General features: G+C 51.8%; 1 protein-coding gene and 1 long non-coding RNA gene across 5 annotated transcripts in view; one reads left to right on the top strand and one right to left on the bottom strand.

Moving 5' to 3' along the window:
- CMIP (c-Maf inducing protein) overlaps positions 1 to 27,905 on the top strand; it is a 231,320-nt gene that overhangs the window by 93,953 nt on the left and 109,462 nt on the right. The window contains exon 1 of one of the 4 annotated variants that reach the window (XM_038538203.1): positions 10,035 to 10,082. The exons of the other annotated variants lie outside the window; for them this stretch is intronic. Within the exon in view, the coding sequence (XP_038394131.1) occupies positions 10,050 to 10,082 (33 nt within the window). The 5' untranslated portion in view covers positions 10,035 to 10,049. Of the gene's footprint in view, positions 1 to 10,034; positions 10,083 to 27,905 lie in introns of those variants that run through there. 4 annotated transcript variants of the gene reach the window in all.
- On the bottom strand, positions 21,558 to 23,311 carry LOC119871938. The gene is made up of 2 exons (XR_005360034.1): positions 23,194 to 23,311; positions 21,558 to 22,138 (listed from the first exon to the last, which is right to left on the bottom strand). It is a non-coding gene; the product is annotated as an uncharacterized LOC119871938 (long non-coding RNA).

Below are 27,905 nucleotides of genomic sequence, written 5' to 3'. Positions count from 1 at the left end.
TACCCTTTTTTCCCAAAAGGTATTTCTACCTGTTATTCTGTATCTGAGCTCATTTAATGGAAGGGAAATCTCCTGCACCAGGTGCATGTCCAGTACCCTAGGGACAATCACTGTGCTGTTTCACTACTTTCCACAACTGTGTGCGGGGCAGACAGTATTGATCAACTGCAGCTCTTTCCTGTTGAGCTTCAATGCAGCTGCAGAAGCCTCCCCAGCACACTTCCAGGATGCCACGTCCAGGCATTGAGAGGTCTGCAAATCCCAAGTTGGCAAATATCCCTATGTAATCTAATTTATCTCAGACCTTCCATTCAAATTCCTACTTCCTGACTCAGGATAGATGCCATACTTCTTTCATTTTCTTCATTTACCAGCATCAGCAAGTGTCCCTCCTATAGCCACTTTACTGGTTGAGTAACTCTGGTCAGGCCACTTTATTCTTCTGTGGACCTTCGGTGCTTGTCTGTAGAATGAAAGTAATCGTAAGCCCTGGCAAGACTCCATGAGGACCCAACCAGGGCATAGAGCACTTAGTGCAGTGCCTGCTAGCACCTAGTGGGCACTCAAGAAACGATCGCAGTCTAAAAATACATTTGTCTTTCCCCTAAATCCACAGCAGATTGAGCCCCTGGCAGCAGGTGGCACTGGGCTGGAAGCACCCAGGGAGGCCTAGCCCCATCCATAGCCTCTGGCAAGCCCTCCTTAGCTCACTCCTGCATCAGGAGGGACACCTTCTCTTGCCCTGGTGCCTCACCCCTCCATTCATAGCCCCAGGGGACCACCCCACACCAAAGGGCCTCACCTCAGGTCGGCAGCATCGGGTGAAAAGCCAGGAGGAGAAGAAAGCCTGTCATTTCCTTTCTTGCAGAAATCCACAAGAAATATTTCCAATGTTGTCATAGTTATAATAAGCAGCAGGCATCATCCAGGGAGGGGAAATGTGTTGGAGCTATGCAGGAAAAAGTTCCCCCAGTTCCTTTTTCTCCAGAGTGGTCGCTGTGGCTCTGGAGAAATCAGGGCTCCCCTGGGCTTCCAAGGGGAACATTTGTCTCCTTCCTGATTTAGCTCTAGGGTACAGAACTACACCCCAGCGGATGTACACATTGACATGGGGACCCTGCAGACTTGTTCACATCACTGCCAGGCCTCCCCCAGGCAGATCTGAGCACAACCCTGCTGGCCCCAGGTTGCCAGACAGGAGGTGGGTGGAGAGGGCACCCAGCTGGGAACAGGACCCTGGGGTGGGGGTGGGGGGTGGGGGCCCTTCTGTGCTTTGTGCAGCTTGTCAGGTGTGTTACCTGGGCAGGTGTGTTTCATCTTTCCTGCCCCCTGCTGGGAGCATGCAGCTTCTTCCTCTGTTTGTCCCTGGGTTCAGATTCCTCCCAGCTGCCTCCATAGCTCCATATGCCTGCTGTGGCTCTAGGCACGCCCTTAGCCACAATTTAGTGCAAGGAGCCCAGCAACCCTGGCAGGGAATGCCATACCTGCCACCCTACATTGCTGAGACTGACTCTCAGGGCGCTGAAGCCCCTGACTCAAGGTCACACAGCTTCCAAGTGACAGAGCTGGAATGTGCACCTGGCCCTTGATTCTGGTGCATGTGCAGCGGAACTGTGTTGCCTCCCTGGGACACATGTTGGACCTCGGCTGGAACTTTCCATGGATGAATAAATAAAACTGGTGGTAGGGAAGAAACTCAAAACTTAAGAGGCAAGAAATGAAATCCAGGAGGTAGTTTTGATGTGGGTCAGTGTGGAAAGAAGGACTGTCTTCCTGGCCCTTCCCTCCAGCCCCATGGCCTTAGAGGAGCCGTCTCCACCTTGCAGACCCTCCACTCTTGTCCTGCAGGGTCCAGAACCCCCCTTCCCTTAATCCATCCGTGATCGTGCATTCTAGAGGGAGTGAAACCCCTCGATACCAGTATTGCTCCTGGGACTGTCCCCTGTCCTGATGCCGGAACAAGTGATTTTTCTCCCTGGATCTCAGCTTCCTCGTCTCTAAAATGGATCAGTAGTAATGCCTACCAGCCTTGTCATGCAGTAAGTGCTCACTAAATAGGAACTTCTTCGTGGCTGTCAATTATTTCTCATACAGCTTGAATACAGTCGCTGCCAGATAGAATCACCATCTTCTCTGCCTTTATCTTTGTTTCCCTGAGACTCACACACCCAGGATGAGCTGGAAATCATGCTGATGGGCTCCCTTAGCTCCCGATGCCTCCAGCTGGGGGAGGCATCTTGTTGGGGTCAGAACACAGGTTCTGGAGTCACACTGGCCATGCTGTCACCCTCTGACCTTGGGCAAGTCCCATCTCTTGTCCAAGCTTCTGTTTCCAGTGCTATAGAATGGGGAATCACTATAACACCGATCTCACGGTTTGTTTCAAAGTCTGAACAAAACCTCATCACCTGCTTACTTAGCCCTGTGCCTGGTGCACTGGGGGTGCCCAGTGAGGACGGCTTTTAGCAGGATGCTACAGATATCTCAATAGATGTTGTTGCTGTTACATTAGGGTGTGTGTAAGTTGGGGAGGAAGGGCTGCCTGTCAGAGCTCTCATGCTTTCCCTGCTCTTGCTCCAAGAGCCCCCCACCCGCTGCCCCTCCCCCCCACTCTGGTTTTGCTCAAGCCGCCAGACGGTGTAAGTAGTGCCCAGGGCCATCTAGAGGGTCAGGAAATTGTGGATCTGGCCTAGTGCTGCCAGTCACTGGGCCACGGCCCTTTCAGGGAGGCAGGAGCTGCCCAGGGGCTAGGAGTGTCCTGCTGTGGCATCTTTGCCATGGCCCTGCCTTCTGATAAAACCTAGACCAGGGCCTCAGCAGTGAAGCTGGCCCCTTACCTGGCTACAGGCCACCTCAGTGTGCCAGTAGGGGCCTATCCTACTTGCTGGACCCCACTGGGGCCCAGCCTCCTCGGGGAGCAGGGCAGATGCAGCTGAGTGTAGAAGGTAGGGGTGGGGTGGGGAGACAGGCATTAATGGTTATTGCAGGAGGGTGTCTGCTCTAGAATGTGTCCATGGCCCTGAGGGGGCTTTACCTTCTTGCTATGATGCATAATGCTGCTCTGAACATAGGTATGCAGATACCTACTAGAGTCCCCACTGTCGATTCTCTGGGCCATGTACCTAGGAGTGGAGCTGCTGGGGGAACTACCAAACTGTGTTTGATTTGGGGGGGAACTACCAAACTGTGTTTGATTTGGGGGGAACTACCAAACTGTCTTCCACAGTGGCTGCCTCCTGCATTCCACCAGCAATGCACGAGGTCCCAGTTCCTCCACACTTGCTCAGCACTTGTTAATTTTCTGGTGTTCTGACAGTAGCCATCCTGATGGGTGTGAAGTGTCATCTCCTTGTGGTTGTGATTTGCATTACTGGAGACTGAAGGGTGATTAGTGGTTGCCCTGGGGCAGGGGCTGTTGAGTGGGGCCTTAGTGTGTGACAGGACAGAGTTTCAGTTTGGGAGGGTGAGAAGGTTTCAGAGACGGATGGTGATGGTGCTGGCATCAGTGTGGGAACATTTCATGCTATTGCACTATATGCTTAAAAATGGTTAAGATCATGAATTTTATATTACATACATTTTATCACAGTTTTAGTTTCTGTTTTTCAAAAGGAGGTGCCACGCTGGAGAAACCCAAGTTGACCGGCATTCTGTAAAACTCGGGAGCAGTGCTCCTCAAAACTGTCAGGATCTTCAGGGACAAAAGAAAGGGAGACACTGTTCCAGACCAGAGGGAGCTAGGGCAATATGAGGACACATGTAATGTGGGGTCCTGGCTGGGATTCTGGGCTAGAAAGAGGGCTCTGGGGGGAAGCAGTGAAGTCCAAATGAAGCGTCAAGGTCAGTGCCAGCGCTGCTCTCTGATTATGACCAGTGTCCACGGTCATAAAGATGTTAATATGAGGGCAATGGGTGAGAGTATAGCGGAAGTCACCACAAGTCCCTTTACCATTTCTCCAACTTTTTCATTAACCTAAAACAGTTTGAAAATAAGTTTAAAAGGGGAGGGATGAGTGTCTGGTCTGGGTGGGAGTGATCAAGGAAAGCCTGCCTCTCTCCCCACAATGTTCCTTCTGAGTTAGGACCTGATGGTGGGGTGAAGCCATCCTTACATGGGGGGGGGCAGGGGACAGGTGAACGGGGCAGAGGTGCCCAGCCTGCCTGCTGAGGGAAGTGCTCCCCACCCCCATGCCCCCTAATTTACTTTCTATAGCTGCGAACTTGACTATTTCAGGTATCTCACCTGTGTGGAATCATACAGTGTTTGTATTTTTAAGACTGGCTTCTTTCGCTTAGCCTTGCATGTATATGCCCTGTTTTTTTTACCCATTCATCTCTCTGGACGCTTGGGCTGCTTCTACCTTTTGGTTATTGTGAATAATGCTTATATGAACATAGATGTGCAAATAGCTCTTTGAGATCTTGCAGTTCCTTTGGGTATATACCCAGAAGTAGGATGGCTGGATCATATGGTGGTTCTATTTTTAACTTTTTGAGGGATCTCCATACTGTTTTCCATAGCGGCTGCACTATTTTACATTCCCACCAGCTGCGGGGAGAGTCCAGGGATGATTCTCAACACCGTGCAATGCCCAGGGCAGCCTCCACCATGAAGAGTGATCTGGCCCCACGTGTCAGCAGTGTCACAGTGCAGAAACCCTGGGTGTGAGTGAGCAAGGGGCAGAGAGAGACACAGAATGGGGTTGCAGAGGTGGGGGTGGGTCTATGCGGGCATGTTGCCATGAAAATTGTGATAAGCATGTCCCAGAAGAGGAAAAATGATAACCATAGCAGCAGTTTGTATTTGCTGAGCACTTCTCAGTATGGCGGGCACCACAGGAAGTGCCTGTGTTCTGCACTATCTCATCTAAACCCACACAACAGTAAGAGCAGCTGAGAGTACGTTGGAAGTGGGCCGCACACAGTAGGACCTCAGGAACCCGAGGTCACCCTCCTTGCCCACTGTAGACTGTGACTCTGTTCCCCTTCAGCATTTTCCCCCACGTCCTTTGTCCTTAGGAAAGCAAGACAGAAACACTGGTGGTCAGGCCAGCAGATAAGACAGCCATATAAACACCCAGCCCCTCCCAGCAGAACCTGTGCAGCCGGTGGTTGTGAGTGATGGGGTGGGGTTACCTGGCAACCAGGCCCATGAGTCCTGCCTGCTGCCCTGCTGCCTCCAGGACTTCCTTCTCTGTGGGGTTTCCAGCTTCTTGGTACCCAAGTCAGGGCATGCTGGGCAGGGGGGAGGGTGTTATTGTTTTATATTCAAAGAGAACACCACACCTGGCCCTGAACATGACTGATTGGGTTTGGAGAAGGAATAATGATGACAATTTATTAGTGCAATAGCAACAGTGGTCGTTTATTGAGCACCTGCTGTGTATCTTGCTCATGGTTCTTTTGTTTGTCTTCATTGAGGGCCTGCTATATGCTAGGCACAGGAGATACAGCAGTGAGCGTGATGGGCAAATTCTATGTTTTCATGAATCCTACATTCTGGTAAGGAAACAGAATAAATATGTGAACAAATACATAATATTTTAGGTAGTCACAAGTATTCTGAAGAAACAGGGTAGGGTAAGATGACATACAGAGGACTCAGGATGTCATTTCCTGGGGCCAGGGGAAATATTGGAACAGAGCCTTTAGTTAAGGGAATCAGCCATGAAGATATTTAGGGGAAGTGTGTGTGTGTGTGTGTGTGTGTGTGTGTGTGTGCGCGCGCGCGCACGGTGGGTGGGTACAGCATGTGCAAAGGTGCTGTGGCAGGAGCAGGATTGGCAGATTCAAGCAGCTGCAAGGAAACCAGTAGGGTTGGAACAGAGTAAGGAGGATAGCAAGAGCTAAGGCCAGAGAGGGCAGAGGTGGGCAGCAGGTCACAGAGTGTCTTTCAGCCAATCGCCAGGGCTTTGGGTTTTCTTCTGAGTGAGAAGGGAGTCTTTAGAGGGTTTTGAGCAGAGGAGGGACACAATTCAACTTTGGCTTTAAAAAGCATCACTTCGCTGCTGGATGGAGAATAGTCTAAAACTCGAATCCAACAGCCATTTGCCATGTGTGTAGCCATTTAAATTTAAATTTAAATTAATCGAGGAACACCTGGATGGCTCAGTGGTTGAGTGGCTCAGTGGCTGAATGTCTGCCTTTGGCTTGGGGCATGATCCCAGAGTCCCGGGATCAAGTCCCATGTCGGGCTCGCTGCATGGAGCCTGCTTCTCCTCCCTCTGCCTGTGTCTCTGCCTCTCTGTCTGTCTGTCTCTCTCTCTCTCTGTGTCTCTTGTGAATAAATAAATAAAATCTTTTAAAATTTTAAATTAGTTAAAAGGAAATAAAGTTGAAAATTCAGTTCCTCAGCATGGTTGCCATTTCCAAGTCCTCACCAGCCAGTGCAGATAGTGAACACTTAAAGGATCATGGAAAGTTCTGTAGGGCAGTGCTGTTGGAGGGAGGTGAGCATTGTATACCAGGCACCTGCTGGAGTTGCTGAGCCAGTTCAGGCAGGAGAGGAGGCTGATACTTCGCCACTTGGTGGCGCTGGGCAAGGCCATGACAGGTAGGGGGGACTCGGCACTAACGTGGAGGTACAGAGGACAGGGTTGGGTGTACAGGTGCATTGTGGGAAAGCCGAGGGCAGCTGGATGATTGTTGGCTGGAGAGGCCATTATGGGCTGAGGATAATGGTAACTCATGTGACTATGCAGGTGATATGCACCAGGCACCGACTGAAGGCCATACGTGGGCCTCCTGCAATCCCTATGCCGGCCCCATTTTCCAGGAGAGCCAGTGGGGCTCACAGAGGGGCGTGACCTGCAGGACTCACCCTCACCCTGCTCAAGGTTCAAGCACCAGGATTCAAACCCTGGTCTTCTTGACCTCGATGCTATTCACAGGGAATGTTTCACTAGCACTTCTCTTATCCCAGAAGCCATCCATGAGGTCCCAGACCCTCCCGCCCCCAAGCATACTCATTAGGGACTGATCTATGGTGTTGGCCATGCTTGGCAGGCCTCTTGGGCCTCAGCAATGCTCACTGGGCTCTGGCCGGAAAGAGTGGGTCATGTAGCAAAGCAAGGCTGCTAGGATGCCTGCCCCATCCTTCCCAGCGATCCCCTGCCCTCCCCTGTCACAGGCAGACTACTCTAGCTGGGCTTCTGAGCACCCTGAATGGCTCACTCATCTGTCCAGGGCTGACTCTCCTGGCACCGAAGAGCTCCAAGGTCATAACTTTTACAAGTCTGTGAGGGAAATAGGCATTTCCCCATTTCCCAATTATGGAAACAGGCTCAGAGAGGTACAGTCACTTGCTGGAAGTTACACAGCCACAATGCAGTAGACGTGGAATTTGAACTTAGGGCTCTCTGAATCCAAATAGCCATTGCCCTTCACCACTGGGATCCATTGCCTCAAGCTGAAGCACTGGCTAGTGGGGCCTCCTGTGGAGGGTTGTGCAGTTTTAATTTCAGACCTGGTCCCAGCCATGCGTTGAGTGGGCTGGAATCATATGTGCCCTAGCAGGGCACTGACCCACCCAGAGAAAAGGGCATCTTGCTCTTTGCACAAAGACTCCCCCCAGCTCACCAGACCATGATATGTATTGTCTAAGGGCAGGGGTGGGAGGGCTGTGCTTACTTTGTAATTCCCACAGCCTGGCTGGCACCCGGGATGGCTGGCATCTGGCATGGTGGACACAAAGAAATAGCGAGAACATAGCAAAACCTGGAAGACTGGCTGGGGAGGCATCTTGGCTCACTGGTTATGAGCTTGTCTCTTAGAACTCACGGTCCTGAGTTCAGATCCCAACACTGCCTCTTTTGCCTTTGTGACTCATGCAGCCTATAAATTTCTATTAAGTGCAGTTTCCTTTTTGTTAAAATGGGAATATCGGTAATAATAACGTCCTCTACCTGGTAGAGCAGCCCTTTTCAGTCCACAGGCTGGCAGCATCAGCCCCACCCGCAAGCCAGTTAGAGATGCAGGCTCTCAGACCCTACCCACACCTCTTTGCGTTCCTGTCTGGATTTTCACAAAATACTCCAGGCCATCTTCTATACTTTAAACACAGGAGGTGCTGGTGTGGATGGCATGAGGTGCTTCAGGCCCCACTGAGCACAAGCAGTACGTTGCTCCTGCTAGCCATGTCCCGTGTCCTCATTAGCAATGTCATCTGGAGCCACCGCCGGTCACGTACTCTGAACTCTTGTCATTACAGCACTTCCTGGTGCAGAGATGAGGTGCCCTGGAAAACAGATCGATACCTAGAAAACCTTCTGCCTTTGGCCTTGCTCCTGCTGTGAGTCGGTGATGTCTGGCCATGTACTGCTCCTTGAAGAGCCAGACTCTACTGCAGAGCACGGACTAGAGACCAGTGCTGCCGCCTGGCTCTGAGAGCAGAGCCCAGAAGGGCTGTAGGACTGAGCCCAGGCCCCACAGGCCAGCCACTGAGCTGGGCCTTCTCTCCTCTCTTTGTAATTTTAGAACAGATCGATATATGGTCTGAAGGAGCCCCCGTCAGGGTGGGCTAAATAAATCTCCCAGGAGAGGAAAGAATGCAGCACTTACACAGGCCAGGGTGCCGGGCAGCCCAAGAGGGATTGCCAGTAAAGATGTGTTTGCACTGGGCCTTCGTCCGTGTTGCCCTCTGCACCCCTGTGTAAGTTGCCTTCCTTGGGAGAACTTTCCTAAGATGCGTTTATGAAGATCCCTCGAGACTCCATTTGAAAGTGCACGCGTGTATCTGTGTGTGTGCAAGTTATGTATTTAATGCTCTCGCAGAAGTAAAACCACAATGCTGTTAGGAATCTCATTTCTACGTACTGTGGTTCTGAGCCCCTTGTTGGCATCCTCTGAGGGCTGATGGGGGCCACGATGATGAAAACAAGAAGAAGGAGCAAGTTCTCTGAAACCAGCCCCTCTTGAACCCAAGTGTACATAGCTGCATGGACATCTGTTCCAGGAGGGTGGTTCCTGGGTGGTGGCGGCAGTTGGCTGGGCTGCTCTGTATTTTGAACAAGCAAACCCAGGTAATTCTGATGTCTGAACTACAGATCACACTTTTAGGATTGGGTATTGGGGAAAGAATCAGCAAGTTGAGCACATAATAGGTGCTCAATAAATATTTGATGAATGGAGGCATGTCACATAGGCATGAATAAAACATGAAAGAGCTAATGGATAAATATACGCAGAACGAGTTTACAAATGACAGTGTGCTGAAGGAGAGTGTCTGAGAAACGACTAGTGCGTGTGTGCTGGGGTGCCTGGCTGCAGGTTGGGAATTCCAGGACAGCAGGGGTAGAGCAGGGGCCTTCAGAGTGGGTTCAGTGAAGAGTGGTGCTCCGGGGTGCCTGGTGAGGGCCTGAATGTTCCAGGAGGGAGCTCAAGACGTTCTTGAGCTCAGTTCTGGGAGTCAGGTGGAAAGGGAACAGTTAATCATGGCATCTGTAGAAAGTCCTTACTGGGACCAACATCAGGGCAGTACCGTGAACTTCAGCCCAGAGTCTGGGCCCCATCTGAGCATAGAGAGATGGCTTTGACTTCATGGCCCATCTTCCAAAGGGAAGTTGGTTCTTCTGGGCACCGTTGGGCTTACTCAGAGGAGAGGAACATTTCTTCCTAGTCTTTACTGTGTAAACTCCTATGCATCCTCCAAGACCTACCGAAGTGTACTGCCTCCAGATAACCTTCCCAGTTCTACATGCAGATCATAACAGCCTAACTGGGGGGAGCTGTGGGAAGGCGATGGGGGCAGGGCCTGGAAGCCTGGCTCCACACTGGAAAGGAAGGAGACTCTGCTCTTTCTCACTCTCGTCTCCAGGTTCCCAAGAAAGCACCCCATATGGCCAGGCTTAGGGTACATGCCGACCGCTGGACCAGTCACCGTGGTTACCAGACAGGGTTCTAGTATGTGTGCGCAGCTTCCTATGGTAACCATGGTGACCCCACCGCCAGTGGGGGGCAGGGACATTCATGGGGGGAGTGACGGTGACAGTAGCTGCACAGCTTGTGCCCCTCGCCCAGGAAGAGTTCACTTGCCTCGTGGCCTCTGATTCATGCTCAGTGGGAAGGTAGTGTTCGGCACACAGGTACCTGCGGTTCTGTTGATCCCCCTTGGAGACCTTGTGCTCCGTCAGGATGTGCCGGCCTCGCCCGTTTTTCCCCACAGCCCTGTGTTGGGGCCGGCGCGCAGTGAATGGACACAGATGTCACACGGGTGGATGTGCCACCTCGTTCCCTCCTCTGGGTATCAGGACTGGGACCCGAGTGTGTCCAGCTCCAGGCACTCTACAGCCAGCAGGAGGCTTCGGGAGAGAAACTAGAGCAGCAGAGAAATAGTTGGTCCTTTGAGGCTGAAATCGGGCAGCAGGAGACGTGGGGGACCGTTGACTGTCATTTGTTTAGACAAGCGAGGCTTCTGCCACTCTGTCTCAGACACTCTGGGGGAGACAAAGGCGCTTCTGATGGGAGGCTGCCCTCTCCCCAAGAAGGAGGGCGCGCCGGGGCGGCTGGATGCGTTTGCTTCCAGATGAAATTATGTGCTTGGGGTTTGAGTGGACTTAGGCCTCATTCATGCATGTCTGTTTGCTCAGCCTGCCAGGCCCCCATACCTGGTCTCCTAGCCTCCTGGGGACAGATTGGGGCCTCACTGTTCTTCCAGGGAGTTCAGGAGCATTATCCTCCCCTGTCCTCTCTCTCCCCAGTAGCTATCACTCCAGGCGCCCACCCGTGTGAGGCTGGGAGGAGGCGTGGAACTGGAGCCACGCAGAGCTAGCTTTGGGTCCCAGCTCTGCTGCCGTTTAACTGTATCACCCTGGGCATGTTACTTAACCTTTCTGTTTCCTCCTCTATACAGCGAGGCTCATGCTGCTTGCCTACCAGGTCTTGGCAAGGCTCAAATGCATTCATTCCTGTTTCTCCTAGGATTTAGCAATCCTGCTCTTAATGATAGTCCCAAGAGAATTGAGTGCTTTATCCACCAAAAGACACGAACAAGAATGTTCAAAGCAGCCTTAGTAATTAGTCTGAAGTTGAAAATGACCCAAATACCCATCAGTAGTGGAGTGGATAAACAAAACCATAGCATAATCACACAATGGAATACTATACAGCAGTGAACAATGATAAATACAGATAAGGTGTTGAGCAAAATAAGCCAGACACAGAGGAGTACATATTACACGATTCCATTTATATGAAGTTCAGGGGCAGATAAAACTGGCCTATAGTAATGGAAGTCACAAGAATGGTGATTTCTGGGGGACACTGACCAGGAAGAGGCACAAGGGAGCCTTCTGGGTGCAGGGTGATGGTCCCGTGTACGTGTTCATACCCAAATGTTCATCAGGCTTGTGTACCATCATTGCACAGGAACGTATGGAGGTAACACCTTGAACCCTCCTATCACTCCCAGAGAGAAGGATCCTGCAGCCATAACCGTCCTGTAGATGCTCACTGGGGAAACACCAGGCTACATTCTCAGATCTTTGCTGCCTGGTGTGAGAGCCCACCGAGGAAGTGCTGCAGCAGCCATGGTGCTCTTGCTGTGCCTACAGGGCCTTGAGGGTCCTCGTTAACCTCAAAGGGTGTCATGCCTGGGGTGGAGGCACTGATGCTGCAGGCCAGGACCCCCTCATCCTTGCATGTGGCATCTGTGTAAGGCATATTTGGGCCTCAAGAAAACTGACCCTGGGAGCATTTACTTATTGCCCCGAAGTTCCAGCCCCACGGTTGGAGGCAAGGCAGACTGACTTGCCCTGAAAACCCCTTCACAACACCTCTGTGAGCCTCAGGTTCCACTTCCGTAAGGATGAGGCTGTGGGGGTATGTGTGAAGGTCGCCCAGGAGAAGCCTGTGTCACACTGGATCACGGTTTAAGTTCGTTGGTTTTATTGACTCATTGCTTCCCTGTCAGCTGCCTGAAGGCAGGGAGTTCCGTCTGTTTTGTTCCCTGCTGTATCCCCAGCCCTTGGCACATCATGAGCACTGACTTGTTAGTGACTGGTAAAGGGTCCTCCTCATATTTCCATGTCCAAGGCTTTCTTTGGGGTGGAATTGAGGCCAGAAAACTTGAATGTACTCAACTCAGGAATGCTGAGTTGTTTGGTGTCAGGTTCAAATTTTTTTTTTTTTTTTTTTTTTAAGGCTGGAAGTCACTAGGAGAGGACATTTTACAGATGTGTCAACTGAGGCCCAGAGACATGCCAGGGACTTGCCTTCCAGGGCAAGTGAAGGAGAGCGAGGGAACCTCTATGCTTGCCCCCTGGTGTTTGCTGTGGACCGTGACACGATCACTTTGCCTCTGACTTCCAGCTTGTTGTCCCCGCCCTGCTCTTCCCTGGGGCTCTGGCCACAATGCCTGTCCTCTGCCCACTGGAGGTGTGGACATCAGAAGGGAGCTGTGTCCCCATCTGCAGGTGAGGGGCTGCTCGGTGACACCCTGCAACCTGTGGGCCGTGTGTCTCCCGTCTCAACTGGGCTAGGGCCCAGAACAAGGGCCCCATGTCTCGGGGGTGAGTCACTCTCTGTCCATGCCAGGCAGGAGCTCCAGGGGAAAGGGCAATGACCCCACAGGCTGCAGGCCTGGTGGGAGGAGGCCCAGACACAGCCCTCAGCTCGCCAGCGGAGAAGGGAGGATAGTGGAAACTTTGACATTAGTGGGGATCAACCTCACAGGCCGACACGAGCCCTGAACCTTGGCTCTTTCTGTTCAAGAAACCACAAAGGAAAGGGGAACTGGATCTGGCTACATAAAAAAGTGACCCTTGGGCATGGAAAAACAGACAAATCAGCCTTACCATAAACCGATTTGAAAGGCAAATGATGAGCTGAGAAAATGCAGTTGCAGCATATTTGACAAATAAAGAGTTAAATAACCTTAATACGCAAAAGGTTTGCATGAATCAATGAGAAACTGACTGCCTCCGGGTGGGGGGTGGGGGTGTGTGCAAAGCACAAAAGGAGAAGTACTGTGGCCAATAACTATGAGAAAATAACAGCCTCTCCATGATCAAAGAGATGTGCACTAAAAAGAAAATATGATGCAATTTCTCGCCTGGAAAACTGGCAAAGATTGAAATATGATAATGCATTTTCCAAGGAACAGAGGTGCCTGCAGCGCTTTTGTGAGGCCTCTTCCTCCTGGGTCTGTAATCCCTCTCTGAATTGGTTGCTCTTTGGGTGACCTTCTCTGCTCTCTCCTGCCGTCACCTTGTGTCCACTGAGAATGTTAGCAGCTGCCACTCATGAGCACCTACTGTGTGCCAGGCTTCCTGCACGTTTCCTCTCAATCTGGACAACCTATGTGAGATGGCTTATTGCTCCATTTTGCAGGTGAGAAATCGGAGGCTCAGAATGGTGAAGGGGCTCAAGTGACATCTCATGTTGAGTGGTGGAGGCAGAATTTGAATCTAGAGATAACGAGCCCCTGAGGCCATGCTCTCCTTTCATGCTCTCCTTCCTGCTTCTCTTCAGACCACCATTTGAGCCCTGGCTGTCAGAGGAGAGGACGTTGACTGGGGCCCAGGCGATCCTGGCATCTCTGGTCTTCAGTTTGACTTTCTTTCCAGAAGTCATAGCCTGCAGGAGCTAATTAGACAGGATCAGTCCTGCCAGGGAGGCCAGTGGGTTACAGAGGCACATCCCTATCTGGGCCAGGTGCCGTCTAATGCTTTCGCTTATTGGAGCAAATTATCCCATAAGGACCTGAACCCTCAGCGTGGGAGTGTGGGTTTCTCCTGAAGCCTGAGAGTCCCAAAGCACAGAGCATCACAGACATGTGCATATGCGTGCACACCCATCATGCACACACTCAGGGAGAGCAGTGTGGCCAGGTAGTAGAGAACGTGAATGAGGATTCAGGTGACCTGGATCTGAGTCAGTGGTATGCTGTGCATCTGCTTTCTGGGGAGTGGTGCATTTTTAGGGGGGTGGGGAGAGGCCTTGATCCATAGTGATACCAATTTCTACAGTGTAAATACTCCTACCATGGCCAGAGCAAGACCACTGCATGCAGAATGGGGAAGAGATGTGCACAGCTGGCTCCCGGCAACCAGGAAGGGCCATATCTGTCACATGCCACTGCTGCTCCACTGCGCCCCCACTGTGGGAATGATAACCTGCTTTACAGGCTTGGGGTGAGGACGTGACTGACTGAATATGTGCAGCATGCCGGGTGTGGCACCTGGGCGTAGCAGGTGCTCTGTCAGTGTTTGTTATTATGTGCGTGTAACTGCTCACTCACTGCCTCAGTCCATCAGCATCCGTTCACTGAGGACCTACTGTGACCCAGGCCCATGCTGGAATCCTCCTTTGTCTTCCTAGGAGAATCAACAGCAGGGAAACTGAGCCCCTTCTGCAGGTGGACTTGGCCCGACCCTCATTTGCTGTGATTTGAGCTGAGGGCAGCCATGTTAGAAACCTCTACTTGTGTGGCCACCCGACTTTGTAGCTGGTGAGGGTCAGGAGGGCCCACAGTTGGCACCCAGGTGTGTGACCAGCTGCACATGTGCTGACAGCTGATCCCTGCACCCCATGTCGTCTATGCCAAGGTCATGACCTGGCCCTTCAGGAGCGACTGTCGTTGGGGCAGGCACAATGAACCTGGCTCCACCACTTCCTGGTGATGCCTTGTTCCAAGCCTGAGTGTCCTCATCTGTAGAATGTTTTTGGTTGAGGAGGGAGAGGGGGTTGGTTTTGAAGAGGCTGAGGCCAAAAGGCCCTTTCCCATGGTGTGTTTCCAGTGAGTGAGGCACACTGCTTCATCAGGCTGGGTCGGCCAGAGTTGGCGGGGGACTGGCCCCTGGGGAAGGACAGGTGGAGAGGAGGGAAGAGGCTTTCTATGGTGAGAACCCATGTCTGAGGAAGACATCTGCTCGCCATTTCTGGAGGAAATGGTTCCCAGCCCCCTTCTGTGCCCCCTACGGGTCTTCAGGTCATCGTACCCCCACGGCCACCCCCACGGCCACAGCAATCAGGAGCACATTTTCTAACCCCTTCGGGTGCCAGGTGCTCTGAAGGTGAGCCTTCCGGTCCCTGTGACCACCCTGCAGCATGTTCCTGTGATTCCATCTGGTGGGTGCGAAGCAGAAGTCGGATGCTGAGGTCACTCGCCTGCTCACAGGGACATGGTCGGACTCAGATTGGCAGCCTGATTTACCTCCCTCCAGATGCTGAGCTCTTTACATACCGCCACCCCACCCCACACCCCCGCAGTTAACAGCTTGGAGCCATTTGCTTTGGTAAAGAGGTAGGATTAGTATTGGCTGTACCTTAAGAAGCTTCTAGTGACTTCCTTCCAAGGAGCACAGTATGGACAAGGGAAAGAAAGGAATAATGTTACTGTGGAGAAACCTGACTGACATCCCTCAGCCAGTAGGTCACAGTCATCAGCAGCGGTGACAAGTCATGTGAGGGTGTGTGCCCCAGCTATGATGTGAGGAAAAAGGGTGCTGGACCTCTGGGGCCTTCTTGCTAAAAACTACAGGCCCCATCTAATCCTGAGAAAACCATCAGTCCAATCTCTGTTGAGGGCCATTCTGCAAAACACCTAACCCGCAACTGCTCAAAACGGTCCAGGCCATCAAGAACAAGAAAAGTCTAAGAAACTGTCACAGCTCAGAGGAGCGAGCCTAAGGTGATATGACGACTAAGTGTTGTGGGGTATCCTGGATGGGATCCTAGAACCAAAAAGGAATGTGCAGTAAAAGCCAGAATAGAGTGTGAACTTAGGTTATAGTAATGCATCGATATTATTTCCGTAGTAGTGAACAGATGCACCACACTGGTGTAAAAAGGGGGTGTGGAGCATGGTGCATGGGGTACACTCTCCATGTTCTCTTTCCATTTTTCTGTAAACTTGAAATTGCTCTAAAAATATTTATTGAAGAAAAAAAAAAAAAAGGTGTTGCAGGGAGGTGTGGGCTCATGTGGCTCCCTTCCTGGTGACCCAGAGTGCAGAGTTTAGTGGGCACACAGTGTGGGCTGGCGTGTGCCCCCCTCATTGCCCTGGTTGGCCATACCCTGCCACCCCCCCCCCCCCCCGGAGCTTCTCCTTGATGCCCAGCAACAATCTCAGCCTCTTCTTGAACCAGCAGACTTGTGCTCACATGACCTGCCAGGTGCTCCCCTGCCCCAGCCCCCTCAGCCTTCATCTCTCAGGAGGAAGGGTGTTGGGAAGAGCTCCACCATTATTAGCCTTTTGGTGGACTCCCTCACCAGGACGCCCTTGGCCCGACCCTGGGCACCAGCCCAGGACACTTTGATGTAGTGTCCTGGCTGGTCCTCGGGCTGTTCCCCTCCTTCTTTGCCCAGGGCTTTTTTGCATGTTCTTCTCAAGGCTTCAGAGACCTTGAGCTCACCATCTGAAGCGGCTATCTCTTTCTTGAATCTCCAGAATGGTGAACTCTGGCAGCCGCCTCAGACTCATCTTCCCATCTGCCCATCACATCAGCCTCCTGCTGGGCTGCTGAGTCCACCCTGAACCTGCCCAGAGCAGCACGCAGCCCCTGTTAGCACTCTCGCTCAGTGGGCAGGAGCACTGTGGGAGGAGCCCTCCCACTGCGAGGCCAGACTCTGGGGGCGCAGTCTTGGGAAGAGCCCCCCTACCCCCTTGCGAATTTCATGGGATGGGGTGGGGGCAGGGTTTTTAGTTAAGTGAGTTATTTTGAGTTCTTCCATTTATTCTAAGTTGTCACTTGCTTTTCTTCTGGGCCTTTCATAGTGGCAACAGTGAGGGGGCAGGAACCAGTGTTTAGAGCACTTACTGTGCGCAGGCACTTGCATTTCATCGTTCTCCCCACGACAGCCCCAGGAAGGAGTCTTCCTGCCCCTATTTACAGACAAGCAACTGAGGTACCATGGAGCACCTGTTACTGGTGCCTGCTGACAGTGGTTGAGCTGGGATCTCAAACTCGATTCAGTCTGATTTCAAATCCAGGCTATTTCTTTGTGGCCCTGGCTTGCCTGGTGACTTGAAGCCATAGTCAGAGGGGCCCAAGGTTCCCAGTGGATGGTTGTGAAATCAACCTAATGCTTCTCATGGAAAGTGACATAGTCAAGGTCGGTGACCAGCTGGGACTTCCCTGTTCTAGCACCAGAAGGCCCTCTTTCTGGGAAACCCCTTGTCCCAGACCAATCAGCATTTTGACCACCCTGCCCCCTCCACCCCAATGCAGGTTTTGTGACATTTCATGTGCTCAGTAGCCACTATAATTGGATGGCGGAGGTACAAAACCTTTCTATCACTACAGAAAGGTCAGCTGGACGGCGCTGATCTAGAGGGTGGGCACCGCCAGGGCTGCCCAGCTCAGGGACGCCCATCTGAGAGCCTGAGGAGCCCACCTGTCTCAGTTCCCCATGCTTAGCATCCTGCTGGAGGCTGCGAATCTGCCTTCATCTCAGAGTCTCCTTGTAACCCCGCAGCCCCTTTGTCCAGACTGCCAGCTTCTCCCTTGACCACTCACCCCCCTACTGCTTGCCCTGCCCCATGCTGCCCGCCACCTGGCCTGGACACCCTTCCCAGCCCTGGGAGACCTCCCACTGGCCAGCAGGTTCAGCACCTGGCACTGCTGTTGATTCAGCTGGACTGGAGCAGGCCCCATCCTGGGCTCGTGGTGTCTATAATCCAGCAGGAGAAGGTGATGGTTTGGTGAATCGTGGGAAGCCACTGAAGGCTTTTGTCCTGGACATACTGGGAAACTTTCAGGCACTAAAAAATTGACAGGGGACTGAAGGGGTGGTGAGCAGATAGGGGGAGGTCAGGTTAAGAAAGAGGCTTTGATTTTGAACTGAAATAGCCCCTCAATTTGCCTCATCTACTTACCCATCTGCGAGTAGGTTTGATGTGCCAGACACTGTTCGGTGTGAGGGATGCGTAGGTGACCTCTAGGGCTCTGTCACCATCCCTACTCTTAGGGGTTCACAGACATACGAGTAAATACGTTTCAGCACAGTTGGAACTTACTCTAGTACGACTGAATATTAGAATGGACCCAGTGTAAGGTCATGTGGGCAAGGACTGTATCGTCCCCTGGGGTCCCCAGGACTCAGTGCACAGTAGGTGCTCATTAAGTGGTTGCTGGAGAAACATTTTATAAGGTGTTGTCGCCATCTGCCGAGATCTTTCTCATCCCCATCTCATCCCACCCTCTGGGAGGGGGGATATTTGTTGCTCCCATTTTATAGAGTTGAAGGAGGCATGCCCTGTAATTCTGGAATGTACTCAAGGAGAGTTCTTTTTAAGATAACTAAGATGTACTGAGCACATGCTAAACACTTTACCTGGATTATCTTTTTAATCTGCACAACAAATGTACAGGGGACAGAGGAGGAAACTGAGGCACAGAAATAGCCAGGCATGAGCCCATGTCGCATTGCACAGCAGTGGGACAGGGTCCCTGAGCTTCCTCTCCAGCTTTTCCAGGCTCAGAACGTTCCTGTGATGCTGATTTGGACTGAACTGACCCTGGCACCGACTCCCTAGCCCTCACCTTCCACACTGCCTGCAGAGACGACTACAAAGCTGTCACCAATCTAGCTTTTCCAGGAGGCTTGAGGCAGCAGTGACTCGAGGCTGCAGGGAACTTTTCTCCAAGTTAAGCCAATGGGTCTCCTGGGTGATGATCGGGGCCCCAGGAAGGAAGGTCCCACACGGCGGCTGACTTCATCCATGAGTGCAGAATAAACACCACGATGAGTGGCCCTGGAGGCTGCAGCCAGGGCCCGAGGACACGCCCTCCCTGCTTCCCTCCCCTACTCGCCCGGTGCCCCCAGGGATGCCTGATTTACTGCCATCGTGACAGCAGTGCAGCCCCAGCCAGAGTGTTTTGAGCTTTGTGTGGGCGCTTTGGAGTTCTCAGTTCAAGTCCTGCCTCTGGCACATCCTAGCTATGGGAGCTGCGCATGTGAGGGGAGGGGTCTGTGCCAGTCTCAGAGAAGGACATGTTTCCAGCAAAGGGTCTGACTCAAGGTCTGACCATTCTGATCCCTTAATGAACACCTGAATAAATTTTACTGACAGCTCATTTCTAAAACATAAGAACAAATATAAATGCTTATTTTGTACTTAGTGCTATTCTAAGCACTCAGTGTATGTTACCTCGCCTAGTCCCTGTAACAACCCTCTGGGATCGGTGCTACCGTCTTCCACCAGATCTGCGACCCTGATGCTTGTAAGATTCCCCATTCTTTTATGTACCTTGGAGAGAGAAAAGAATGCAGCCAGAGCCTTGCTACCCAACCAGCTTTAAGGGAGGTTCAACTGTGTATCTTTGAACTGATGAAATGTGGTTATGTCCATTCTAGATGAGGAAATCAAGGCAGAGAGGTGCATAACTTGCTCAGCATGCAGCTAGTGAGAGGCAGAGCCAGGATTCAAACACTAGTGGCCTCTTACCAGAGCCTGATGTCATAACCACTGCGCTGTGCTGTACAATTATGTGAAATAGTGTAGACAGGGACTCAGAGCACAGGATCTAGAGTTGGGTACAGTTGTGGGTCCCACTCCCATGACTTACAAACTATTTGGCTTTGAGAGGTCCCCGTGTCCCTCAGCCTTGGTGTTCTCAGCTATAAATTGAAGTGTGATAGCATGGGTTAAATTTGGTGAAGCTCAAGAAGCACTTGGCCACAGTGGAGGCTGTTCTCTACTGAGGCTGTGATCACCACCACAGTTACCACCACTGCTACCATCACCATCACCACCATCACTACCAACTGCCATCACCACCATCCCCGTCACCTCCACCACTACAGTCACCACCATCCCCGTCACCTCCACCACTACCGTCACTGCCATGCCTGTCACCTTCACCACTACCATCACTGCCATGCCCATCACCTCCCCTCCCCCACTACCATCACTGCCATGCCCATCACCTCCACCACTACCATCACCACCATGCCCTTCACCTCCTCCACTGCCATCACCCCCATGCCCATCACCTCCACCACTGCCATCACCGCCATCCCTGTCACCTCCACCACTACCATCACTGCCATCCCCGTCACCTCCACCACTACCGTCACCACCATCCCCATCACCTCCACCACTACTGTCACCACCATGCCCGTCACCTCCACCACTACTGTCACCACCACCCCCGTCGCCTCCACCACTACCATCACCGCCATCCCTGTCACCTCCACCACTACTGTCACCGCCATCCCCGTGACCTCCACCACTACAGTCCCCACCATCCCCATCACCTCCACCACCGCCGTCACCGCCATCCCTATCATCTCCACCACTAGTCACCACTACCCCGTCACCTCCACCACTACCATCACCGCCATCCCTGTCACCTCCACCACTACCGTCACCGCCATCCCCGTGACCTCCACCACTACAGTCCCCACCATCCCCATCACCTCCACCACTACTGTCCCCACCATGCCCGTCACCTCCACCACTACTGTCACCACCATCCCCGTTGCCTCCACCACTACCGTCACTGCCATGCCCATCACCTGCACCACTGTAGTCACTACCATTCGTTCATTCAAGGTGAAGGACGCTGCATATAAAGTCTCTTCCTTGCTCTCCCTGGGGACTTTGGCACACTAGATGCAGCATCTCACCTAGTCAGTGACCATCCCAGCCCTGAGTCATATGAGTACTGGGTCTTTCCTAGCATTAACCTTCACATTGTCCATACAATGTACAGGTCATGCCTGTCTTCAGAAAGGAAAGGCAGGGGAATATTTTAATTGCTCTCAACCGCTATCCTGGGAATAACAGGCCATAACATTGATTTGGAAAATGAGAGCGTTTTGGAGTTGTGTACATATAACGGGGGAGTAGGAGACACCACTTGATGAATTCTCTCTGGAGCACCAAGATGGAACAATTGTGTGAGTCCTTTGATCCAATCTGCCAGCAAGCCCAGGGGCTCCACTCAGGGTGAGGGTCCAGGAGAGATCAAGAGTGGGAAATCCCAATGACACTGAGATGTGTCAGCTTTTGTTTCCTCATCTGTGATGTGGGCACTGTAATGCTGCACTTCCCCTTTCATATACCAATTTTGGGAAATAAATGTGTGATTTTTCTTAATTCTGAAAACTTTTGCACGTGTGGTGAGCTTAGATAATTATTACAAGGGCTTTTTCTGAAGGGACATTGTTAGAGACACAGTGGATTCTTAGCATGGAATGCCAGGTCAGGTCCTCACCTGTGAAAGGAGAGGAGAGCAGCAGGGAGTGGGGCTGGGTGGGTGTGACACTCCTGGGGAGAACTGCACCCCATAATCCAGGCTTCCAACACCACCCAGAGGGATTTGGACATTTTCCAAGAGCTAAGGTAGTGCCTCAGAATTTCTTAAGAAGGGCTGTGGTCTTTTCATGCTGTTAAGAAGGACTTCTTCCCAAATAAATGAACTACCACCCTCATCTCCAACCCCTGCCTTCCTGGTGGTGCCGGGAATGTCTTAAACTAGTATCTCCTAAAATGAGCTTTGTTATATAATGTTAATAGGGGTGCTAGCAGAAAGTAAAAAATAACAACTACCACCACCACGACAAAACAAACGCAACCAAAGATTGTGTGACGTAGAAACAGCATAGGCAGGTTTTGTGGCTGCAGGACTTCTCAGTGCCTTTAATATGTTACTGTGAATTGTAGATCTCAGTGAGGGGAGTAGCAGTTCTCTAAATGTATTTGTCCATGGGCTCTCTCCCTTCCTTCCTTCCTTTTTCATCCAAAAAATGATCTCCTTTTGGAACCCACGTTAGAGCTGTCCTTGTGGATTTCCCCATCCCTTCCCCCAGTTCCTTCAGCCCAGAAAGTATGAAGTCTTCATGGATAGGCTACTGTGTAGGATATTTTTCCTGAGCAGTCGGATAAGGACACCTTGGGCTTTTCCACATGGGAGATGTTGCAGAAGGCTGTGTGCAGGCATGCTTGGTAGCCCTCTCTGGGGGCTGAGACCTGGAAGCAGCAACACCTGCTCCCTGCCTGTGCTGGCTGCAGGCATGTGCCATTGCAGATAAGCCAGATCTCCCTCCACACTGGTCCTTGGGGAAGGATGATGACAGAGGTGAGCCCTTCAAGCCACCTGCTGCCCTGGAGCCATCTACCGCCTGTGAGGTCCCACGTCACTCAGCATCAGCTGACCTCTCCTGCAGCGTCCTTCTCCCTTCTCCATGCTGGCTGGTGGAATGGGGGGAAAAGAGCATTTGGCCAGGAGTTGGGAGACAGATATTCCAGACTTTCACTTGAGCCACCCACAACTCTAGTATCCTCTCGTCATCCAGGACAGCCCTCCAGACTCTGGAAGGCAGTTTCTGCCTTGAAAGCAATTCTTTTCCTTAGGGAAAATGGTTCACCTTGAGCCTCCTTACTGAAGGGATCAACAGAAACCTGCTGGGCCTGTTTTAGGGTTGGGTCCTATTTTGGGACGATGGGAGGAGACATGGGCTTATTCCTAAACCAGAGCAGAATGGGAGAGTCCCAGGCCCTACTGAGCACCCCTGCCCCCTGAGGGGGCTTTATGTTTAATCTGTTGGGACTCCAGACAAATATTTCTCTTGAAGAAAGTATTCTGCTTTTAAAAGAAAAGATTTCCGAAGTACAAAGCTGAGATAGATGTGTCATTGGTTGTCTTTCCAAGGAACAAATGTTTCAGGTAGAGCTCAACTTGTCAAGATCTTCGGGTTCGTAAGAGTTCCTTCTCTTAGGGCCCTTGCAGGCCGAGAGGGTTAGAGTCTGGGGGCACCTCCACCTGCTTTATCAGCTGCCACATGCCTCCCACCTCTTCCCACTTTTGCAGATGCCATCACCATCATGAACTGAGGGTTTTTACTCATGTGCCAGGTACTGTGTTGGGCACTGGCATTCATTTTCTCATTTCCTTACCTTAGCAATGCCATGAGGGCACAGCTATGACCAGACCAGTTCCCAGAACACACAGGAGCCCAGCACTCAGTGAGGAGGGATGTCCAGGGCTCCTGGCACCAGAACCTCTGACATGGTGCGTTGTGCTGGGCACTGAGCTAAGGCTTTAAAAATTCAGATAAAATTCCCTTAACGTGAAATTAATCATCCTAAAGTGAATGATGTTGTGCAACCACCTCTTCGGATTGCAGAACATTTTTACCACTCCAGAAGGAAACTCTGTGCCCATTAGAAGTCACTGCTCATGTCCCCCTGCGTCCCTCCTCCAGCTCCTGGCAACCACCAGTCTGTGTTTTGTCCCCTGGTTTTACCTGTTCTGGAAACTCCAAATACTTTAGCTCATAAACACACGGTCTTTGTGATTGGCTTCTTCCACTCAGTGCGACGTTTTCAGGGTTTATCCATGTTGTCGTGAGTCCTTCATTTCTTTTTATGGCTGGTTAATATTCTACTGCTTGGATGGAGCACATTTGGTGTGGCCATTCCTCTGGCACTGGCGCATGTGGGCTGTCTCTACCTTTGAGTTATTGTGGATGATACTGCTGTCAGTGTCGTGCTTGAGTCCCTGCTCTCAGCTCTTTGGGCTGTATACCTAGGAGGGGAAATGCTGAGCTTTGTATTTTTAGGAACAGTGTTATCTTTAACCCTCACAAAACACCCCGAAGTAGGTGCAGATGGGGAAACTGAGGCACTGTGTTGGAACCACCTACCTCACATCAAACAGCATCCAAGCAGCAGAACCCAGGGAGTCTGACCCCCAAAGCCCAGACAGAGCCTTTAGCTCCTGTTCCCTGCCTCTGCCATATAGGGCCTGGAAGCTGAGAGACTGCTCCCCACTTGTAGGAATGCTCCAGGGCTCAGCGCGGTGGCCCTGGGAGTTCCTCCTTGGAATGTTTCTTTGCTGACATGCCGGTTCAGCCCCCATTTCTCTGAGCTGGACGAGGCCTAGGCACTGTTTTTTTTGTTGTTGTTTTTTTCATAGATTTTGTTTATTCATGAGAGACAGAGAGGCAGAGCCATAGGCAGAGGGAGAAGCAGGCTCCCTGCGGGGAGACTGATCGAGACTTGATCCCGGGACCCCGGGATCACGACCTGAGCTGAAGGCAAATGCTCAATCGCCAAGCCGCCCAGGCACCCCGGAGGCACTGTTTCTAAAAATCACTTAGACTGAGCTTGAGAAGGACAGGTAAGTTTGGAGGGGTGGGTACCAGGAAGGGCTCCCGCAGAGGCCTGCCTGAGAAGGTGGTTCGTGGCCCTGATTACTCCCTGGTGCTCAGTGGGAGTGTTTTCTTTGAGGTAGTGGTGGACCTTGCTACCGCTCCACAGAGGAACGCCTCACTTACTCGGAGACCACACTGATCCCAAACACAGCCCAGAACCCCAGGAAGAAGCACCCCGCGAGGTGGGAGCTGCCTCACGCTGAGCTCACCCCCTTCACTCCATCACACCCTTGGGCGCAGGCCACGAGCATATGGCTGGGGTTGCTGAGACTGTGGAAGTAGGTGTAGCTCATGAGTTAGGAGGACGCAGGGAGACTTTGAGGGACCAACACTCTGTCCTCGAAGAGCAGAATACCTGACAGCCTGAGGTCTGGGGAGAAGGAGGGGAAGATAGATGATCGAAAGAGAAGACGCAAAATGCACAGTGGCTGGGGCCGGTCACGGCAGGGGGCCAGCAGCTCACCACTGCTTCGGGAGCTCCTGACGGTGGCAGTGTGCGGTAACAGATGCTCCCAGTGGCGATTATGTCATCAAGAAAAGGGCAAAGGGTATTCTCCATGGTCTGTCAAAGCTCAGAAAGAGGAGACATTTCTATCTAAAATTATTAAAATTTTTCTAAAGGGCCTTGGCACTCAGAGGGTAAGCTCTGGCTGGCGTTGCCTCTGACCTTGGCCGCCTGACGGGGCAGTGAAAGGGGGGATTGTTCCCAGGCCAGTGAACGAGATCCTGCCAACATCTGGGCTGCCTGGCCCCTTTGTCTCCCCACCGATGGCGGGCAGCACTGGGAAGGTCCCAGGCCCCCTGTCTATGTGAACGTACCCTCCTGCTGTCACGAGTCCTGCCCCCGAGGTCGGGGCCGTGGGCCCCTCGTACAGCTGCGGTCCCCCACAGCAGCAAAGACAGCTCTGTTCTTTGACCCTGACTACAATCGGCCACCCGTCTCTTCTCACTATTTGTTGAGCAACTGTCCTAGGCTAAATCTGAATTCTTTCTCAATCGGTGCCCAGTTTTGCTTTGTAAAAATACATCGTGGGGAAAATTTGTCCCTGGGCAGGGAGGCCCACCACCACACAGTGGAAGTTGCCAGCAGAGCTTCCTACAGTCAGGTCAAGGATGTGGAGGGAGCAGCGAGTCTCTCCTTTCCCTGTTCTTTAGAACTGGGGCTGCTTGGCGATACTTTTCTTTGGATCCACAGTTCCTCATCCCCCTCCCACCCCCGTCCTTGTGCAAGTACCTCCAGGTACACCCTTCCCACATGGGGTCTGGGAAAGACCATCTGGTAATTCTTTTGTATTGACTTAAAAACAGCAGTTATTATCTCACACCATTTTGAAGGCCAGGAAGCAGCTTCACTTCCTACTGGAAGCTCAAGTCCCAGGGCCAAAGGGCTTGGACTTCTCTCTCAAAGGCAGACCAGGGCCATCCAGAATCATTGGGCAGAGGAGCTAGGTGAGTGAGTTGTGTTTTAGGAAGAAAGCTTTAGGAAGAAGTGTTTGGAAGACAGTATGTCTGGAATCAGGAGATCCAGACAGGAAGCCTTTGCAGTATTCCAGAAGAAAAACAAGAGGAGACAGAACCGGAACAGAGGATACAGGAAAGTGTGGGTGAATTGAAGGGGCAAGTAGCAGCTGGATTTGACCCTGGTGACTCACTAAATTCAGGCGTTGAGGCTACTGTGTATGACAGAGCAGTTGGGTTTTGCACGTGGCCAACTAGTAGACATGGTTGCCACCAGCCAGACCTGGGAGGACAGTGGGAGAGCCCACGGGGTAAGTGTGGCTTGGCTGGTGGTCTGGAGGAGCCTGGTGGTCATCAGGGTGGTGGTGACCAACAAGCAGTCACTAAAACATGAGCCCTCCACATAGGCAAGGAGCCTTGTTTTGCTTGATGACGTGTCCCCAACACCCAGAACATGCTGGAAGCACTTCTGTGGCACACAGGAAGCGCTCCATAAATATTTGATAAATGAATAAACCTTGAGTCTGAAGCTCAGGAAGCAGACTCTTAATCCTGTTTCTGGATTATTTATTTCAAGCTGAGTAAAAGGCTGTGTGTGTGTGTGTGTGTGTGTGTGTGTGTATAAAATCATCTTTCTCTGTGTAAGAATGACCCTGTTTTTACCTAAAGTGGTCATCAAGTTTTCATGGAAATTGCTGAGGCTATTGACCTGGGGTTGGGAGTGTGTGGACACCGATTGATTGGTAACACCGATGGCTTGGCTCCTCCTCTGAGGGAGGCTGACACTCTTGGACATGAACTCTGTTTCATCCTATGTGGACCAGCCCAGGGTCATCCATCATCTGAATTATTAACACATGATTAGAAGCCAGGAGATGATTTCTGCTCCTTAAAAGGCCTCTGAAGGAGGGAGCCGCCTGAGACCCCAGCTCTCCCCCTCGTTGTCCTGGAAGGGGACGCCACTGCTGCCTGGAGTGCAGTCTGTGGGGCCTGCACACTCATACATGGGAGCCTTCCTGGGTGGCCCAGGCCCTCACTTGAGGAAGAATGGAGGCTGTCAGCCCCTGCACCCACCATCATCCTCATGTCTGTAAAATTCTTAGAATTCACTGCATTTAGACTTTTTAATTGGGGTGAAATCCACATAACATGAAATTAGCCAGCGTGAAGTATACACCTCAGTGGCCTTTAGTGCTTCACGAGCCCCACTTCTGTGTCACGCCCCACACTCACATCACCTCCCGAGGCCACAGATGCTCCCTGTCCCCTCCCCCAGCCCCTGACCACCTCTCACCTGCTTTGGGTCTCTATGGACTTGCCTCTTCTGGATGTTTTGTGTAGGTGCAGTCCTACACTGTGAGGCCTTTTGTGTTGGGCTTCTGTCATTTAGTGTTGTGTTTTCGAGGTTTGGGTATGTTGTAGCCTGTGTCAGTATAAATTCGTCCTATTTTGTAGGAAGATTCATGTCAGACTTTAGAGTTTGCAGACGCTCTGCTCCATGAGGTAGCAGCCCTCAGCTCTCTTCCCCAGACCTCAGCAGTTCCTGTTAAGGTGGCCCTGGCTGGGGAACAACCCCGCCTGTCCCTCTCCTGTGTCCACATCTCCAGCCTGCCCCTTGACCTGACCAAGGCCACGGGACAAAGCACATACCTTTAGCGTGGCGTTCCCAGCCTGTCCCAACCCAGTCTAGCTCTCTAGATTTCATCACCCAGCTGTTTCCCTTGTGTGTACCAAGCTGTAGCCAGGCTCACTTCCCACCATTCCCTATATACGGTCTTCCTCTTGCCCCCCAGATCCCCCTCCATCTCCTTGGCCCAGCAAATTCCGACTCGCTTCTCAAGAGTCAACTTGGAGCAAAATCAGTGATTGTCTTTCTCCCCATGGGAGAGTCAGCACTTTGTCTCCTTGTGCTCACCGTGCCCCCCCGTTCCCCACGATCTCTGGGAGACAGAGCACAGAACCCTGTCTGTGAGTGTTTGTTGAGTAAGTGAGTGATCCAGTGAGTAAACAAACAACATTCTCACACTAAGACTCCGTTGCTTCTCTCGCTAGCTTCTGTGATTTGTCACATTGTCATTGGCATGTGCTCCTGTCTCTGCAGAAGTGGTTTGGGGTCTGCTTGGATCTCTGCAAATGGCATCACTCCACACCTACCCTCCCAACTTCAGGACCTAACTCATCGAGGCTTGATAAGAGATGGGTTTTGGAACCTCTTGACTCTTGAGTAAATGGCGTGTAGAAATGGACCTCTGTTGGATAACATACATTTAGCAGTGCTTTTCACAGACAGCAGAAAACACATTGTGGCCTGTGTCCCTGAGAGGAGATAGCTAAGAGGAGTGTAG

The sequence above is a fragment of the Canis lupus genome, chromosome 5 (assembly GCF_011100685.1).
Source record: "Canis lupus familiaris isolate Mischka breed German Shepherd chromosome 5, alternate assembly UU_Cfam_GSD_1.0, whole genome shotgun sequence".
Lineage (NCBI taxonomy): Eukaryota > Metazoa > Chordata > Mammalia > Carnivora > Canidae > Canis > Canis lupus.
Note: the sequence above shows the minus strand (reverse complement) of the source record. Positions and strands in the feature narration are given on the sequence as shown.